The sequence below is a fragment of the Pleurodeles waltl genome, chromosome 10 (genome assembly GCF_031143425.1).
Source record: "Pleurodeles waltl isolate 20211129_DDA chromosome 10, aPleWal1.hap1.20221129, whole genome shotgun sequence".
Classification (NCBI taxonomy): Eukaryota; Metazoa; Chordata; class Amphibia; order Caudata; family Salamandridae; genus Pleurodeles; species Pleurodeles waltl.
In genome coordinates this window covers 252,790,101-252,810,174 of record NC_090449.1, presented here as the reverse complement: position 1 = coordinate 252,810,174, position 20,074 = coordinate 252,790,101, and the positions used below count along the sequence as shown (strand labels likewise).

Genomic DNA, 20,074 nt, shown 5'->3' with positions numbered 1-20,074 from the left:
TTATCGGGGGGCAGATCAGGGTGGTTTAGAGGAGCACTGGGGGGGGCCCGAAGTAGACACTAAACACGCACCCTCAGCGGCACGGGGGCAGGCGGATGTAAACAGGGCGTCGGGTTCCCAATGGAACTCTATGGGAGGACCCCGGGCTTAACTCAGGCACTGCATGTAAGGCACAGGGGTCTCCTCGGGCAAGCCACCAACTGGATAGGGAGGAGGGCCGCCTGCTGGTCACTGCTGCCCCGGAGGTCGGTTTCTCTGGAGTCTAGGGGCTGCGGGTGCAGTGCTTCTCCATGCGTCGGATATCTTCGTCCCAGGCAGTCACGGTCAGGGGGGTCCTCGGGATTCCCTCTGCAGGTGTCGTCGTGGAGTGGTGGGGAGGTCAGCCCATGGTGGACACAGTCGGAATCGCCGGGGGATTCTCTCTGGATATTTGTGCCACCTGGACACGGGCTGCGGTCGCGAGGTGCCGATTAGTTTTGGACTCGCGTTTCTGGAATGAGGTGGGAGTCCCTTGGAAGTAGTTTCTTCTTCTTCTTGGACAGGTCCGCTGTCCACAGGAGTTTCTTGGTCTTCTGTGATGCAGGCAGTCCTCTGGAGGCTTTTCAGGGGTCGCTGTTCCTGCAGAACACGTCACTTTTCTTTTGCACGGTCTTTGAAGCAGGAGACGGGCTGGTAGGGATGGGGACAAGTCAGTTGTCTCCTCTTCTCCTCTGCTGGGTTTTCAGCTCAGCAGTCTCTTTTCTTGAGATCGTCAGGACTCTGCCTAGCTTGGTTCAGGGAGCCTTAAATATTAAATTTAGAGGCATTTTAGAGGTTATCCAAAATTACCAGGTTGGCTAACATACAGGTGGCATCTCTAAGATGCCCTCTGTGTGCATTTTTCAATAAATCCCACACTAGCATCAGTGTGAGTTTATTGTGCTGAGAAGGTTGATGCCAAACTTCCCAGTATTTAATTTAGCCATTATGGTGCTGTGGAGTTAGTAATGACAGGCTCCCAGACCATATACTCAAGATGGCTACCCTGCTCTTACAATGTATAAGAATTGACTTAGACATTGTAGGGGCATATTGCTCATGCAGCTATGCCCTCACCTGTGGTATAGTGCATCCTGCCTTAGGGCTGCAATGCCTGCTAGAGGGGTGACTTACCTATGCGAAATCAGTTATTTTGGGGACATGGCACCGTGAGAGGGGTGCCATGTCGACTTTGCCTTTTTCTGCACACACAAGCTGCAAGGCTAAGTGCATGGGCGGAGTGAGGGATTCCCCCAGGGTGGCATATACATGCTGCAGCCCTTGGGGACCTTCCCTGGCCACAGGGCCCTTGGTACCATGGGTACCTTTTACAAGGGACTTAACTGTGTGCCAGGGCTGTGCCAATTGTGGAAACAAAGGTACAGTTTTAGGGAAAGAACACTGGTGCTGGGGCCTGGTTAGCAGGATCCCAGCACATGTTCAATCAAAATATGCATCAACACTAGGGAAAAAGTGAGGGGCAACCATGCCAACAGTGGCATTTTGCTGCATGTACATAGTGTTGTCAACGAGTCATGGAAATGTTTTGAGGTTTTCAACCCATACCGCCCTCTAAACTAAGCCCCTAGTCTCCCGAAGAGTCAGATTTTACAATACGATGTAATGATATATTTGAATCGTTGTCTCTCTGCCGCACCTTCAGATAAGCCTCATTTACTTACTTGCACTACCTTGGGAGAGTCGAGTGTAAAAAATAAATAACTTCAGTATTAATTGGACTGAAAAGGAATTGCACAATTTGAAATGATAAATCCTAGAATCAATCCCGACTTCCTCACTTGGGCAAACTGTGTGATCCTTGGCAATTGTTTTATTTCATTTTGCCTCCTTTTTACTCAATATTACTTGTAAGAGCACCTTGAAATACATGTGTTCAGGATATGCAATGTACAAAAGCCACTCTTGTGTTTGATTTAAGAAACTATTGCGTTTTCCATGTAAAATAACTAGGCCACTCAGAGGGTTCAATGTGACAATTAATTCCACAGTGAGGAAAGATTGCAACAATTCAGACTGTAGTATGGGAAGGACTGATGAGAAGCCTGTAGGTAGGTAAGAGTATGGGCAATAAACATTGTGGATAATTGACAGTACCCATTGATCAGATATAATTTGTTGCCAATGACTGTGGATATATTGCAGTCTTCCTCCCACAGGAGATGTGTGCTGTGTGGGGATGGAAAGAAATTCAAAAGTCACTGCTTTGATGAGGTGGAGGCACCTCTTGTGGCAGTGGACTTGCCCCTACTTCTGAAATTGTGTCCTCTATACGAGCCCCTGAAAGATCCCCTGGAATAATATTGTTGTCCCTGTTTTTGTTGGGACGTAGAGGCCTCTGATGTTTGAGGTTTAAAACCTCCTCTGAATTGTGGCTTACTAAAAGTGCCCCGAAAAGGTGTTGTGTAATGGGCCTTTGCTGGATTGGAGTCCTTTTTTAATTTTTCAATGGTGGTATCCACCTCAGGTCCAAATAGATGCTTTTTATTAAAAGGCATATTAAGGACCGCTTGCTGTATTTCAGGTTTGAAACCTGAGGACCTCAACCAAGCATGCCTTCTGATCATCACACTAGTATTAATTTCCTTAGCAGCAAAGTCAGCTGCGTCTAGTGCGGATCTAATCTGATTGTTGGCAATAGCTTGTCCTTCTGCCACTACCTGCTGTGCCCTTTTTTGGTGTTCTATAGGGAGATATTGAAGGAACTCATGCATTTCGCCCCAATGGGCCCTGTCTTACCTGGCTAAAAGAGCTTGGGAGTTGGCAATCCTCCACTGATTTGCAGCTTGAGTTTCCACTCTTTTGCCGGCTGCATCAAATTTGCTGCTTTATCAGGGGGAGGAGCATCCCTCGTGGACTGACTGTTTGCCCTTTTCCTAGCTGCACTGACCACGATAGAATCAGGTGGCAATTGTGATATAAAAATTAGATCTGATGGTGCAGGTTTATATTTTTTATCCACCCTAGGTGTTAGTACCCTAGCCTTTGCTGGCTCTTTAAAAAGTAATCAGCGTGTTTTAACATGCCTGGTAGCACTGGCAAGCATTGGTACTGTTTATGTGTAGAGGAAAGGGTGTTGAATAGGAAATCATCCTCTATGGGCTCCGAGTGCATCTGCACATTAGGGTATGTGGCTGCTCTGGCAACAACTTGATTATTGGCCGTGGTGTCTTCAGGTGGAGATGGCCTTGTCGGATACAGATCAGGGTCGTTAAATGGGATTGGATCAAAATCGTACATATCCCATGGATCCATATTATAAGAATTATCACCCATATAATCCCCGTGTGAGGAAACAGGAGATTGTGCTGAAAACAGTGTGGGTGGAGGTGGTGGAGAAGTGGAATGGAAAGGTGAATGCGGCGGAGAAGGTTGTTGCACTGTCTTTGGCTTCTCCTTGTGTTTAAATATTTTCACCGGTGAAGGGCCAGGTTCCAAACTTTCTTGGAAAAACTGTTTATTTTTGGTTATAGGCGGAGGAGAGGGAATAATTTTCCCTGTATCCTTTTGGATCTGTATTTTCCTCTGTTTATGGTCCATGACCTCAAGAATGGGTCTAATGTCCATTGCCTCCTCTGGAGATGGAACGTGTTTACTTCCTACAAATGAATGCTCTGAAAGCTTGGTGATGGACTGCTTTAAACGGGCCGAAAATTTGGTTTCTGAAGCAGAGGGAAGTTTTATCGGCTCAGAAGAGGAGCTTGAATGTTTTAGCTCCGAAGAGGAGCTGGGATGTTTCGGCTCAGAGGTGATATGTAGCCGTTTCGGTTCCAACGAGGAAGCTTCCATCTTGCGACTCGATCCCAAAACAGGTGTGTTCGGTGGAGTGTGTTTTGGCCTTTTTCAACACCAAACCCGAGGGTTGGTCGATGACATGCAGTTTTCCGGTCCGACGATGGCCGGCAAGTAGTGGTGGACCCAAGGCCTTCTGTGACTTTAACTGTTTTTGGTGAGGGGATGGTGTACTCACGTACTGCACAGAGGAATAACTTGACTGTCCTGATCTGATCTGATTCAGTCCGAGTCTGCAAAGGAGACGGCAGTTTGTGTCTGTTCCTCGCCGAAAATGTCAGGCATTTGTTCTGTTGACTTCAATGCCATCTCCAGCTGTCTTGCTTTTCAATTCCGTAAAGTCTTTTTAGATCGGAAGGATTTTCACGCCTCACAGGTTTCTTCTTCATGATCTGGGGAGAGGCAGAGGTTACACACCGAGTGTTGGTTAGTGTAGGGAAACTTGGCATGGCACCGAGGGCAGAATCAAAATGGAGTCTGAACTATGAGCCTGTGACGCAGTAGGCCCAAGAGCGCGGGGGCCTGAAAAGGCATTTAGTCGATCCCGACCCTACAATCAGATCGAATGTAGTCAGAAAACGTGTTCGAAAACAATACCGACGTTAAAGGAAAAGATCGATAAGTTCAGATAGTACCCGTCCGAACCCGATAGCGTAAAGAAAGCAATCTAACAAAGGACTCAATGCCCATGCGCACTATCACCGAGAGGAGGAGTCACTCGATCTTGTGACTCGAAAAAGCTTCTTCGAAGAAAAACTTGTAACACTCCATGCCCAACACTAGATGGCGGACTATGCACAGCATGTGTATCTGCAGCTACACATGCAATCGAACATATTCTATTAAAAGGTAAGAAAACATTTCTTACTTCTTCATACTTCTATCTGCATATTTCTCACCTTCTTAAAAGGTACCACCAAAGGAACCCCCATTCCCCTGAAGAAACAGTCAAACCACAAAGTCTTTGAGCAGTGAATAAATACATGGGTATGCCTTCTTACTCCAAATCCAAGCAATAGCACTTGTCCAACGTAGGAAAAGAAGCCCATGTCTCCACATGCCATAATTCCACTATGGGCACTCCTTTTGTTACAACACAGTCAGATACCCTCACTCTACTACCGCAACCATGGATTCCTTCTAGTACTTGTTCTTTTTTTTAGCAAGGGCATAACAGATTTTATTATAAAGAATGATCCACTGAAATAGAATCCTCTTTGGTGCCTCCTGAACACCTTTTTTGCTGCTGATATTTGGCAAAAAAACTGGTCGCCAGATCGTAAATGTTTAGTTCTGTCAATGTAGTAGCTGAACACCGCATGAGGGTACAGCCTTTATAGCCTCTCACCCGCCTTCGTGGGGTGGGACGGAGAAATATATGAGCAAAGTATAATGGACTGCCACATATGAAATGAACTAACTACTTTAGAAAGCAAAGGTTTTTTGTTTTTTTTTAAACTGAGAACCAGCTTGTCTGGGTAGAGAGGAATAAGGTAGATGGGAACACAGTGCTTAGAGTTGACTTGTGCACCAAGTTGAAGTAGTGGGCATCAAAAATACTGTAGTCAAAAGCTGAAATTGCTATGCAATGGCTGAAACGAGACCCCTATCAAGAATGTTACAACCTAATTAAGGTAGTATTGGAGAATAATGAAAGGTGGAAGATTAAACATGTACAACAGCCCCTTCAAAACACTCATACTATTTGGGACTCGAACAGGAATGGCTGACCTATCAAAAAAAGAACAATAAGGTTGCAGCATAGCTTTTAACTTTACCCAGTGCACAACCTAGCTGCAACAACAAAAGCACAACATCTGAAAGATGTGCCTTGAAATGCTCAGTATTCTCCTTTGCATACCATGTACAAAAAGGTTACATTGTCTGGGGTAAACATTGTGGAGAGGTGAAGGACTGAAAGGATGACGCTAAGCACCTCTGGCGGCAGATGTAAATAACCCAGCTTCCCTAATCAATCTCCAGGTATGAAGACCAAAGCTCTTTGGAGGTTGGAATCTGGCCCTCTGACTCAGTGGGGGTGGTCTGGTCTGAGCTGGAGCTTAAGTACGGGAAAAGCATAGCCCATTTCTACAATTTTCTGCGACCAACTGGTCTATTGTGATGGCTTTTCAGACTTTTAGATAGGACAACACTCTTCCACCCACTGGTTGTATGTGCTTCTTCAAGGAAAAACAAATTTGCTTTCCAGGTGGTGTCAGAGAAGAGGGAGGATGCTGGGCCTGCTTGCACTTGGACTGGTCATGATCTGTGTACAGCCCTAGAAACTGATTTGACACCTGTATGGGCTGGCAAAATGGTAGCTCTTTGGAGAAGCAATAAAACATACAGAATTGTACGTGCTAGTTTTAGGCTGGAGATGCCAGGCTTAAATACCAATCCATGGCTGGCCCAGCATTAATTCTTTGAATGGCAGAGTCAGCCTCATCGCCAATGAGCCAAGATCCATCAAAGGGAATGTCTATCGAAATTGCATTGACATCCCCCAAGAAGCCTGATGAATGGAGCCAGGCATGCCTTCTCAATAAAACAGACAATGCTGTGGCCCTGGCACCAAATCCACGTTGTTCAAACCTGCTCTGAAAGTCTTCCTGGCAGAGTGTTGTCAGTCTGACAAACTCTGCAAAATTATACTCCAAGTGATTCTGCAGGTTTAGTACTACCATATGCAGATTCTCCAACAGTGCATGGGTGTATTTAACAGTAAGCAGGTAGAATTCATAGACCAAAGCGCCAGAATCCCTCAAGAAAATCCTTTCTACCCCATCACTTCCAGTGACTTAGATCTTCTTTTGTGGAGAATGATCCTGGGTTTTACTGCAGAAATCAAGAAGCCTGATCTACAGGAGTTCGGGTGAAAGGTGTGTCCTGCAGAGGGGAAACCCACCTTCACCATACTGTGTTGACACCATTACGCCTGGAAACGATCCTCCAGACATGGCTAATAAACACACTTTTGCCAGTTCAAACTTGTCTCACTGTGGACAGCAAGGCAAGCCCACCTAATTGTCTGACAGGACCGAGACGGAAGTTCCCTCCAGTACTGTAGATGTGCAATTTTTTAAACGTCCGCTACTCTCACTGTCTGTCGGCACAATTGTGGCCAAGTGAGCAGGATAAGTACTGTTTATTTAGCCAATACCTCATTCAAAAGACAGGATAAACACAAAGGAAGCCTGTGCACCATTACATATTAGAAGAGGCAGGAGTGGAACAGGAACAGTGCCATTATCGCTTCAAATATGTCCTTAGCCTGGGAAGGCCTTGGAGCTGCTGTGCTGTTTGACCTCTGGCAAGGACGAAAGACCCAACTGTCATACAAGGAGCGTCACTGTGTCTGAAATGTGCAGTGACCTGATCCAAGGTGATGTTTTCAGGAAGGATCATTATGAGGACAGTTCAAGGAACTGAGACTGCTCAAAAATCAAAAGGTCGCTGTGGCACAGGAAAAAGTAAGAGATCATCAGATCAAGGAGCTGCATCATGATCTTCACAAGTCAAACAAGCATTTGCAATGCAATAGGTCTCGCAATTGTGAAAGTTAAAGCTATTGGCATTGAAAATGGCATTTAAAAAAAAATTAATACAGTGGAGTGATATTTGCACAGCACATTCACTGCTGTAATGTACACAAAGCAGGGAAAAGGGTGCAGTACCACAGGCTGTCACTAGGTGTTCCTCGGGACCTCTTTTAGCCACATAAGGTACTGCACCCTGCAAGGTTGAACTCAACATACTCTCTATCACTTTCGGGCGCCACGCTGAAAAATGAAGGCCGTTTTGAGTAAAGTTTTATGCTGTGTATTCAGGTTATGAGGTGGGGAGACAAGAGCAATATGCTGCTGTTTTGATTTAAAAAAAAATAACATGAGGTTGTACTATATGAAACTTTACGTAGTCATATGAAGTGATCGGACACCACAAAGAAACTAAATATGGCCACCTAGAGCAAAGTGGTGAGGCAAAAGAAGAAAAAAAAAATGTGCCACACTAAGCTATGCTGCCAATCATGCAATAATTCATGTAACATGGTCAGTCTGCAAAGCGGAAACAGAAGAGCCTCAAGGCGGGACAAACGTGAAGTATTTACCTACAATATCAAGGGAAATTTGAAAGGCAGGCCAAGGGATTACAACATGTCAAGAGACAGCACTTGCACGCTGCCTCTGCTTGACCTAAAAATGTGAGCATGAACCAACTCTGACAAACTCGAGCTGTGGGACCTTTGCTTATCTCCACTGTTGCTCTAGTATAACCACTTTATCCTCTGGTGGCAGCCACTCTTCCATTTGCTAAAGGAGGCTGTTGTGAACCTGAACACATCTGAAGAATCATTTTAGCTCACATTGTTAGAGATATTGGTAGTTGAACTGACAGTCACTTTGTCCATCAACCAAACCAATGGTCGCATTAACTTGCTGTGGGTGCTCCCAGTACTCATAAGATGCCATTTTACTGAACCTGAAGGACCCTTGACTCGTCTAAGAACTCCAGTACCTAAGACCAAGCTTATCTTGCGGTGCTAGTTGCTAGGCAAGGGGAATGGGAAGTTGCCAAGGACTCCTAAGGGTGGAACTACAGCTTGCATGGTGAGCAGTGGGATATCCTTTTTTATAGGTTTGGACTCTGAGATCCCCAGTTAATTCATAAGTGCCCTTACATACCATAGGCGGTTAGATCAAAGTGGAGCCCAGGTAACAGTATTTCTGGATGAACCCAATCACTCAAACTTGTTCTTGGTCTACCAGCCATATTTTTCACGTAGGTTACATTAGCATTCCCGCCAAATATGTTACATTGCCACACCCAGGAGCACAAGTGGTTTAAATTACTAAAAAAAGATACATGATAAAAATGTACATAGACAGGCTGTCCCACAATAGTGACAGTTCTGAATATATATACATTTTTGCAACCGTTATATTAAAGCTACATCTCACTTTATTACTAAGATGAAAGATTCAGCAATACAGCCTGACAATATAATTTTAGTGCAACTTGACAACAAAGTTGTACACCAATATTTTACAGTATTAACACACAAGTTTTTAGGGAATGAATATTAGGACAAAAATTAATAGAAGTATATTTCTAGTTTACCATTACATCACCGAGTTTAGTCTTGAATTATAGCGACTTCAGATTTAATTAAAAGTTCTATGAATGCTTTTTTTTTTTTTTAAGCAACAGCCATAGGTTCCACTGGGACTACTAGCTAGGAACTCTATTTGGGGCAATTTATGATAAGAACTTAAGTAATTGGTGTCTCTACTTAGGTTTATGGTCCTGCTATAAAAAGGATATCATCTTGGGCTGTATTGTAAAATACATATTTCCTAACTGCTTAAACTGCATTCAACTTCAGTATTTACAAGCCAACTGACACTCACAGCTTTCTCCAGAGTGCACATTCAAGGAAAATATCAGTTTAGTGTTGAATGATCATAACAGACTGTAAGCAGATACTTTTTATCTATTTGGGCTCTTTACTAGAGAATTAACTACAAACATGTACAATTGTAAAAGCGAGGTTCACAGAAAAAGTAAATTAGTTAGGCATTCACTTAAAATTATGCGCTCAGAACAACAATTAACGCTGAATTTGTCAAACCCACACCCAAGGACAAAAAGGCAGATATGCTCTTAGCATTCAAATATTACCTTTAAAATAGGTAAGCTCAAACTCATCTAGATAAATTTATTTCAACACAAGGAGGGGAAAGGGTGCTTGGTACATTTTCAGTATATTCACACACAAGAGTTACATGCAGTAGAGTTAAACAGGAAATATTTGAACCCGATATGGTTTACCCTGATAATGGAACAGGAATCCGGCCTACCTGAACCTAAGTTGCACGTCTATGGAGTACCTGGAACATACTGTACTCTGTCATCTAGGGTAAGTTAGATTAGTAATGGGCTGAACATATCCAAGATGATTGAATTTATTTAGTCGCCACTAGGTATTTGTAGTTAGGACCTAGTTTCGATAGAAAAAGCGTTTTTTTTTTTTATTATTATTTTTTTTTTAACTTGCCTATATTTGGTGCCGGTTGACGAATCTTCACAAAAGTTTCCCCAAAAATTTGCCAGCCACATCAGCTGCTGGCTGGAATGTTTCGGGGTGATCTGTCAAGCAAGGGCAGGGAAAAAGGGGGGGGGGCGGGGTTGGGGGAGAGAGTGGGGCAGGGGGTCCCAATTTTCTTTTGCCCTATTCATTTTTCCATAGATACTAACGGAAGCACTCCAGTCCAAACACAAGTATTAATATGAGCCAAAGTCCAAAGTTCCACTTGATATGTTCATGATCTTCTTTAATGTTTCCTTTTAACAGCTACAGCCAAGCCAACATGTGTTTCGTCTGGGTAAACATCTCCCCACAGACTTCATCAGGGCTTCTCACAACTGTTAATGATATATAGTATCTAATTAGTCTTACACATAAAATCTCACTTAAGGATTTCAGTTTTTAATAAACCCACATGCTGTTATCAAGCGATTTGTATGTCCTCTATTCGGTGGAAATCTCCTTGTGTTCATTATTTGCTAAACCATTATACCACCTAGCATTTTAGCACATAATGAACACAATTTTTTTGGTTTTGTGTGAGTAAAATGTAAACCTAACAATAACGTCCCTGTAACCTTTGTTTTTTTTAAGTGGTCTATGTCTTTTTTACCATTAAGTAATATTTAATTAAAGTTAATCCAACCACCGTTGCGCACGGCTTTTGGCTGTGTACGGCCAAGGGTGGCCACAGGGCCTGGCCCCTGCAACCAATTCACTATAATCACCCAACTCTGTGACACGTACGGCCTCTGGCCGTGCACAGTGGGGGTTGGCCGCAGGGCAGGTCCTTTAGCCTTTCCCCTTTATAAGCACCCAACCTACTCAGGGCATCCAATGTGTAACAATGGGGACCTTAGGGGGAGCCTGAATACCCCCTCTGTCCCAGCAGGCTCCCCTCATGCTGCGGGAACCGGCATTGCAAGAAATGCACCTCCCTGCACGTGGAAGCAAGCCTTTCATCTGTTTCCCTGCCCGCATGACAGCATGCAGGGAAACAATTGAATACTCTGCTCCCAGCTAGCGCGAGCAGTTTTACCGGAGTTAGTGTTTGCTCAAACTTAGCGGTAGCAGTCACAGCTCCCGCCAAGCGCGATCAAACTGCTATTTCCTGTGGGTGGGCACCACAGGAGACGGTAGGAGTCAGTCCTGGGGGGTGGCAGTGCCCAGGGCCATTAATGGCTCTTGGAGGGGGGCCACATCCCCCCCCTCCTTTAATTTGCACAGGCTGCCCCAGGGAGGTTATGGCCCTGGGGTCGTATATGGTTGGGAGGGTAGCCACGCAGCCCCCCTCCCAGTTTTAATTACTTTATAGGCCCCAGGGAGATGGTTGTCCCCGGGACGGTCCACATGGACCGACCCTTTAAAGTTTTTAACTTAGCTACGGAGAGGTGGTGGTCCACGGGGCTTCAAACAGCACCAGGAGGGGGGTCCGCGGTCCCCTCCATTAAAAAAAAAAAAAGCCCCAGGGAGGTGGTGGTCCCCAGAGCTCATTAGAGCTCAATAAAGGGGAGGTGTGTGCGGCCCACATCCAATATTTTTCCAAAAGCCTCTAGGAGGCGGAGTCCCTGGGGCTCCAAAGTGCCTTAGGAGGGGGGGCCCCGTTCACCACCACCTTTTTTTATTTTTTATTTAGGTGCTGCATGCCCCCAGGACCTGGCCAAGCCGGGGGAATAAATTCAAAACAAACATGGGAGATCGCACTTGTTTGTTTTTTAAAATTTTCACTGGATTGCAGATCCTCCATAATTTGCCTTTTTTTGTCCAGGCAGCATCCAAGGGGTACCCTAGCACCAAGGTCAGAGGGGTCAGGGTATTCTAGACCTGCCCCTCCCCACCCACCCTTTTTTTGAGGGACTCAGCTGAGGCAGAGTTCCAAAATGGCTGCCAACTGTTTCTGGTTTAAGTGTTGGCAGCCAATCAGATCTCAGCATGAGATCTCAGGGCTCCGTGGAGCCTTCGCATCCCTAAATATACAAATTTGGTATTCTTTTAAATATTCTAAAACTACTGAATGGATTTACACCAAATACCAAAAAGCATGATCTCCGCAGAAAGAAGTAGCTTCTTGATAAATGTAATGTAATTCCGTTCTGCGGTTTGGGCTGTAGTTGTCTCTACAAACCCTATTGAAAAATGCATAGGAAAATGCATTTTGGAACCTCCCATTTTTCTCGGCCACCTCTCAACAAATCACGCTGAAACTTTCCAGACAGCAGCTGGAGTGAGTGACAAACTAGTTTTGAAATTTTCGTGAGGATGTGTCAAACGGCACCAAAGGTTTTGGCAAAACAAAACACAATTTTCCTATGGAACCTAGGGCCTTACTATAACTACGGTGCCCGTGTTGAGGGGGGGGGGGAGGTATGTAAAGTAGTAGGGTTGGAACTTTGGTTGGTTTCTTTTTACTATAAGACAACAAATTGCCACAAGTTAATAGGGTCATGAGCAGAAATGCAGCCATGCTCCAGTGAAATTTTACACCAGTACTGGGCTATGAAAACAGTGCCTTTGCATATTTTCTCCTTTAAAGGAGAAAAAGCTGCTTTATGTATGTATGCATGGTATAATTTTAATAAAATATGAATGGAAAGAAAACATGTGAACGTTATTTTTTAAAGCAATGCATATATTTATGTTCTTCTACAATATAAGCATTAGTGAATCCAGAGATATTGAGCGTCTTGGAGTACTGATGAACATGCAAAGATGGAGTACAGTTTTCTTGCAGGACACACACTAGAAAACACTGTAGTGCACATTGAATTAGAACCCCAACCAGGATGCCTGTAAAACCATCAACATGATGTACTCAGTGAAAGAATAAGAAGCAGAGAAGCTGAACACTGTGGATCAATAAACTATCACTATATCAAGGTGATGCTATAATACCCACCTTAACTGAAAAATGAACCAAACTGGCAGTAAGTGAAGACATAGAAATCCTCTGCCAATTGAAGGGAATTATATAATGGTATCCAATGTACTGATCAGAACATTCGTTTCTGAACTGTGTGTCTTTCTGCTCTCTCTGTTTAAGTAACGAGTCAAGCATGAGCATCAAATCAAGAGTTTAACTGGATACTCTGCAACAGCAGTGCTTTCTACTGGACTGTTCTACAGTCAATATGCCGGATGGACGTTTTCTTGGCAGTCAGTCAAACTTATAGGAACTGACATAATTAAATGATTTATCTTCAACGACTGTCATTGCCTCTTCACTGAGCCCCTACAGGCAAGGGAGAACAATCATTATGAACAATTCCTAGTAGAATATATACAATTCAAGATAGATAATTTATAACAATGGGAATGCTCTTCCATGAAGGGATATGAGTGACGAGAAGTAGACCAAAGGTTCCTAAACTTTTCCATGAGAGCTACTTTTGATGAACGATAATCAACCTGAGTAACTAGAAAACAGAATAATTGTGACTCATAGCACCATAGCCTGCTCCAGCAGAGGCTCTGCTGTATGGTGGCTGGTTCTGGTTTGACAGGCTGTCACAATTAGGGTCTACAACTTAGTGGTGCTGACTCCGGCATTATGCACAGGGCCACAGGAATTATTGGATTATGCAGCCACAGCGATTTTCGCATAGTTATGGTTTTGCTGCATTTGTCTCATAATCCATTATCTGCAGCATAATCTGCAGATTTGAACGAAAAAGATTTGTTTCTACCTCAAACAGGCTTATAAGTTACTAAAAACACAGCGACACGTGCTGCTGCACAGTAGAACGTCCTATGGCAAAGGTTGATTTACCACCTTACTGTTACGTTTTGCCATATTTGGGTGTTAGACTTGTACTAATAAAGAGCAAGCAAGCACAGACAGTTTTAACAGGTGTAACAATTAGTACGTAAGTAACACCATCACAAAATGTGCACTTCACCGCATAATTTTCCTTTTCTTGCCACATAATTTGGCACTCCCCGTTGCATAATTCCAGTGGGCCTGATTATGCTGGAGGCAATATGGTTAAGTTTCAGATCCTCTGATATGCATATTACGCAGGACTCAACGAGCTACCACATACTGGCAATTGGCAAGTCTGCAGAAAAGGCCCTCCCCACCCCCACCCCTAAAATAGACAATGATTGAGGATAAGAACGTCCCCTTGACAGCTATTGTTGCCTTCTAAATAAAGAAATGAACATAGACTGAAGGTTCTAACTCCAGTAACTCGCAATGTTACATTATAGTTGAAAACAAACACTTGTGATGTAACTGCAGTTAATAGCATTCGGAAAGCCCTGTGCATGACACTGAACAGCTATGGGACCCATAAACAGCAACAAAATTACTGATTGTTACTTAGCAATATCAAGGAAGTTTCCCACTTAGGGGATACAAATTGCATTAACTAGACAAGAGAAAAGCTCAAGCTGTCTATCAAGTCACTTGGAAGACCTGGGTTTATGTATCTACAATTTTGGGTTTTGTATGTGCCCCTCTCTCAGCACCCTCCTGTAAGCTAATTCTAAAGAAAGAATCCACACATAAAACACTGTAGCTCAACCCAGTACCAACTATCTCAGGCTGTGTCTATCCTTAGAATCTTCCACGGACTTGCAGCAATTCAGTCACCCCCATAATGTTATAAATAACAACATAAAGGCATCATACCGCCATCAGAAAAAATCTTGGTGATCTACCATCTTCCCCTTACACTAAAAATATTCATCCTGCCACCATATACACCCTTGGTAGTTTCCTCCATGTGGAGTCCAAATATTACTCTAATACCACATTACAATAAGTAATTATTTTAATGTGCATCTCTGCAGGTTAATATTATTCATATGTTTGCTACATGTCCAGGCTTGGTACAATTTTGGCAAGATACTATAAGGATAGTGAATAAAATGATAAATACATTAGAAAAACACACAAGCCTACATATTTTGGTAGCAAAATTGAGGGTAAAATTTTGCATTGAGTCATTGCAGGACGATGATTGATTGCTTGGGTCTTGAAGGACAATGCACACCTATTTTTCCTGTGTTGGTGGAGGGAGATCAATGAAGGACATCAATTAGAATTTCAAGTCGAAAAGGATAGAGGCAGTAGGAAACGATACTTAATAGTTTTAGGTTAGGCCAACATGAATACCATCTTTTTCAGCACAACAGTAAGTGGAAGTGTACAACTTCCGAGCAGACACGATAACGGGACATGTAATCTTACACGTCAGAAACACTTTGTGGTTTACCTGGTGAGCACAGATTCTTTTTCGGCAAGACGACTCTTTATTTTATTGGTAAGATAATCCAGAAACTGGGACCATATGTCCAGACAGGAGAAATAGCCTTCATGTGTGGGCTGAAAAGAGAATACAAACAATAAAACATTTTCAAGGTGTAGGAAAAGTAATAATCCCAGTACTCATGCTGTATGTACACCATTACTAAGGAACATTGTAGTCACCTATATCTCAACCCCGCTCTTGATCTGAACGGTGATGAAAAAGTTACCAAGTGGATAGGTTATCAAGCCCTGTGTCCAACATCAGACCAAACCATTTCTTTGGTATGCCTTGGCAGACTACAACAAAGTACACCTTCAACAAGCAGGGAACACATCTATTGATAACCTGGAATCAGGAATGTGAGGTTAATTTGCTTTTCACCAACTACTTCAGAAGTAGCTTCAGTTTAGATGAATAGTACTCCTGTATTAAGGATTCATTAGACAGTGGGTCATTAGGAAATAACACTTTTTATATAACACAATAAATGATTTACGGGCTTTAAAAACATTTGTCTATTATAAATCACATTATTATTTTGGGAACCATTGCAATAATCACTTTAGCCTTATATTAACCACCAGTATTCCTCATCTAATTGCTTGTATTTCTCAGTGTTTTATAATATATCCGAATTTGTTATTGCTGACATATTAATTCTCCAATGTGCACATTCAAAACAAATGATAGGTCTTGGATTTCTCATTGTCCCATAGTAAATTTCTAGCAGCATAATGTTTCTGGTATTCCTAGGCTCTACAACATTTACCATTATTAATTTGCAGGTCTCCATGACACCTTGTGAAGGGACCAGATAGCTTATCAAAAGCTGTTAAATCAGATCTTTGCGTACAGTCCAGTGCATAGATACGTTCACCAGACACTGCCAACACCTACGCACCAACTGACATGATTTTCTGGTTGGGGTTCAGCTCGTTAAAAGGAAAAATCCTGTGGGCTAACAGTAACAGTCAATGTAAATGTATCTTTATCCAACTATTATATCTGGGTTAGTTATCGTATTGTATGAAGATCTGACTTCAAATATGAATGAAAAAGGAAGAAGTGGGAAAGCAATAGGGCAGCTTAAGAATACGGGGCAGAAAATGTGTGAATCTTACAGGCGAAATTTGGCATTTCTTTGGAAGGAAACACTTGAAAGCATGTTGGCAGAATGAGTTTAGGCTTACAGCTTTTATTGTCGGAGGTCAGCCAGTTACAGAAATCCAACAACTTTGTATCTCTGCTGTGCATGCTCCAGGCTGGAGAAGCAGAAATCTATCACTCTACAAAAAGATTATGGAGAACATCCTGAAAAAAACACATGAAAGAAGAACCATGCAAAACTGGTTCTAAAGGCTACGACAGAAGATTCACTTCTCCAGTTTGCCAGGTGGCTATAAAAGATGGGCCCACTACCCCAGTTGTGGCTTCAGTTTCAAGTAATCTATTGTCAAAGGAGTGCTTTAGAGAGTACTGTAACGGCTGCTATGCAACCAAGGCTGGTCTCTGCCTGAAACCCAGCCTCCCAGAGGTGAGGGCATCTCAACTGAAGTCTGGATCTCTTTCTCTCTCCGCTGGAGAAGCTGTGTACCTGTCCTGAAGTACCTTGAAGCCTTTTTGCCTGAAGAAAGGGAAAATGAGCCAGCCACTGCAGGTGAACACTTTGTCCAGGACGAAGCAACGTCCAGCATGACCCTGGCAGCTGTGGAGCACCACGAAAAACAAAGAATACTGTAGATCAATCCAGGAGGAAGTGCGTGGCATAGGACCCTGCCTGGATATTCAAAATGGTTCCAAGCAGGAACTGCGACTTCACAATGATGTAACTGCTGAAATACAACAGGGGCTGTGTTTGACTGTTGATAACCGGCCTGTGCATTGATACACCTGCCAAATTCCCAATCAACTAGTGTGGGGCTGCATCATCTGAATCTGTAATCAGACCCTACGAGGATGCAGCTTTTTAATTGCTGATTGTCAAACAGATCAAACACATGAGCAGCCTGTGTGGGGCTGCATCTGTTGTTTGCCAGAGTGGCCCACTTGGAAACTGATCTGCAAACTCGAGGACCAATCGGTGCAGAGCTGCAACTGTCCAAATGTTAAAGGTTCTTCTAGGGAGCTACGCCTGTGGTTGAGTCGGCCTGGGTGTGGGCAACAACGGCTGTAAAATCTCAGAACTGTCAATTACAGGCAACCATGTGGGAGAAGCCCAGCAGGTGTGCTGCCAAACATGCCCCTCTCCTATGGCCAAAGGAAATCTAAAAACACCCTCCCGGTGTGCTGCTGCACTGTGGAATGTATGGTGGTTGAACAGCACCTGCTAGAAAGAGAAGGGGGAACCCAGAATGGGGGGGGGGGAAGACTCTGCTCCCTTCGTCCTCACAGTCCCTCAGAGTGGGTGCCAATATAGAAAATATAGACTTGTTTTTCTTTACTTTATTCTCCACACAGAGTACCAGTGCTTGATCGAAGCACATTCTTTCTAGCAAAGTTTAGCACTTGATTGAGCATTGACATTAATGGACTGTTAACTACTTGCTGAACTCTGAGTTTGCGCACCCGTAAAAAAACTTGAGGGGCGGAACTAACCATAGGATACTGAGGCTTCCTGAAATTATCCATGTAGCCTTCTCTTTAAAATAATACATAGCATACAGTTTATTTTTCCGTTGAATGCTGCTAATTGTCCAACCAATCAAAAGCAAACATCCTTTAATGTAGATTCAGTTACTATTTTCTTTGCTCTCCGCCTATTTCTTAATAAGAAGGGAATGTAATAACTATGCATGGATCAAAATAGAGATGTCAAGAAAATCTCATGAGAAATAAACTGTTCAATGTGACACGCTAACAACCTTTTCAATAAACATGTGTGTCTCTCAAAATACTAAATAGTGTCAAAAAGATTTTGGCAGAATTAACAGCAAAAAAAGGTACATTTCCATTTCAGAAACACCAGATTACATGTGTATATGAGCTCAAAGAGAACTCCTAAAGGTTTTGTCAAAATAGGAATTCTATGTATGAGATAAGCAACTGTCTAGATGGGATATTTTCCTTAAAAACCTCAATTAACCATGAATTTCAGTAACTGAGACTACAACAGCAGTAAAGATGACTGCTGCCAACATAATTACTTCTGTAAGGTCAGCGTGAACTCAACCAAACAAGACAAAACATATGGATTACAAACCCACATGTGCACCAATGCACTGAAAATAGTTTTACACATCTGAATGATCTGAATGCACCTAAGATACACATTCTTGATGATCTTTCCACTTTCATCTTCATTGGTTGTTAGGAGGTTCATCACAATGCATTAGTGAACTGCAGTATCAGCCAGTTAAGATAAAAGGCGTAGAAAAAAGTACCTTATACTTTCCTTGCAAAATGATGTCTAGCATGACCGGTAATTTGAAATAAATAAGGTGCAATTCAATATGCTCTCAATATCAAATAGGCCTCATCCAGTAGGTGTCCTCATGATCACATCCACACTGTACATTCCAGCCGGAACAAGTGGGAGGAAAAGTATGTAGCTTTTTGTTTCACTGGCAAAGTAAAGGACACAAGAGACATGCTTATGTTTATCTGATTCAAACTGTCCGTTTGTTTTCTGCAGTTGCACAAAAAAACTGCTAAAACCATGTCACAGTGTAAGGTATCTTTAACAAACAAAGCTGTTCTTAAGGAGAGCAGAATTTTTTTCTCCATTTATGTATGCAGTTGCAGAGACCAAGACAGTGAACCCATGTGAATTTAAGGCATCTGGTCACACATTGGCTCAGAAACTGGCTTTCTTCGTTTTTATGCCACTGTTGCTGCCCTGTCTTCAGGTAAAAACGAAATCCCAGGTGAATCAACGAAACACTCAGCACTGAAAAACAAAGATGCTCTTTATTTGCTGGTTTTGCAACAAGTTATGTATGTGAAGATATCACCAACAGAAAGCTATTGTAGCAAAAACAAAACTCATTATGGGACACAAGCTATAAATTGTGTTTTATTGTCAATTTTGTGATCATTTGCTTTTAGGTTTCATTGCCCACAAGAATTAGAAAATGTTTTCAGTTTTCAGATTTACACAACTGTCAAGAAACTGCTGCATTTTGAGAAGGTACCTGATGAAATGTATATTTAAACAGGAGTGCCAAAAATTCCACCACTGGAAATTGTGCATTGGACTCGATCCTTCGCAAATGGACACTGATGAAGAGGCGAAGAAAGTCCGTAAACTTCTCGACGTAGCTAGAGAGTAAATAAAAACAACTGTGTAAGAAGAGGATAAAGGCAGATACAATAATAAATATCACTCACTCAAGAGAAGCCTTTGCAATTAAAGGAAAAAAGGACACAGGCAGTGTCAGTCAAAAAAATAAACCCCTGCAGCAATTACCTACATTACGGGAAAACCTTCCTTCCATTAACACCTGAAACATAGCAGAAAAGACAGACTAGTCAAAAGCAACTTGCACTGTTCAAAAGGCAAATGGAATTCAATTACACCCAAGGATAAAGGAGAAAGAACAATGTCCCAACAGCAGAATGGTAAAATCCAACCAGAGTAGGAACCCTTTAAACTTGCTCAGCAGGACAAATATGTAACAACATAGAATTAACAAAGGCTTCTATAATGGCATAGCCTGCACTACATTATAACTTAGAAAACAGCTAGGTCAACTGCTAGCCAGCTAAGGTGGAAGTGTGTGAAGGGAAACCATGTAGCCCTGCTTGGCAGAAATTCTAAATTCTCACCAGTTAGGGAATGCTGAGGTCCTCAAAAGGCTCATAAAAGGACAGTTATGGAAAAGGTTGTTTGTTCATGGTAACATTAGCTGTCAACATTAACTCTGCAGTAACAGGGCTCCAGTTATGGAATACAGGATACATTCCCTACAGC

The 20,074-nt window shown here is 42.8% G+C and overlaps 1 protein-coding gene across 3 annotated transcripts in view; it reads right to left on the bottom strand.

Annotated features, from left to right (window-relative positions):
• XPO6 (exportin 6) overlaps positions 1 to 20,074 on the bottom strand; it is a 621,317-nt gene that overhangs the window by 415,622 nt on the left and 185,621 nt on the right. For all 3 annotated transcript variants that reach the window (XM_069210348.1, XM_069210346.1, XM_069210347.1), the window contains 2 exons: positions 19,296 to 19,422; positions 15,130 to 15,239 (listed from right to left, as the gene is read on the bottom strand). In XM_069210348.1, the coding sequence (XP_069066449.1) occupies positions 15,130 to 15,239; positions 19,296 to 19,422 (237 nt within the window). The remainder of the gene's footprint in view (positions 1 to 15,129; positions 15,240 to 19,295; positions 19,423 to 20,074) is intronic.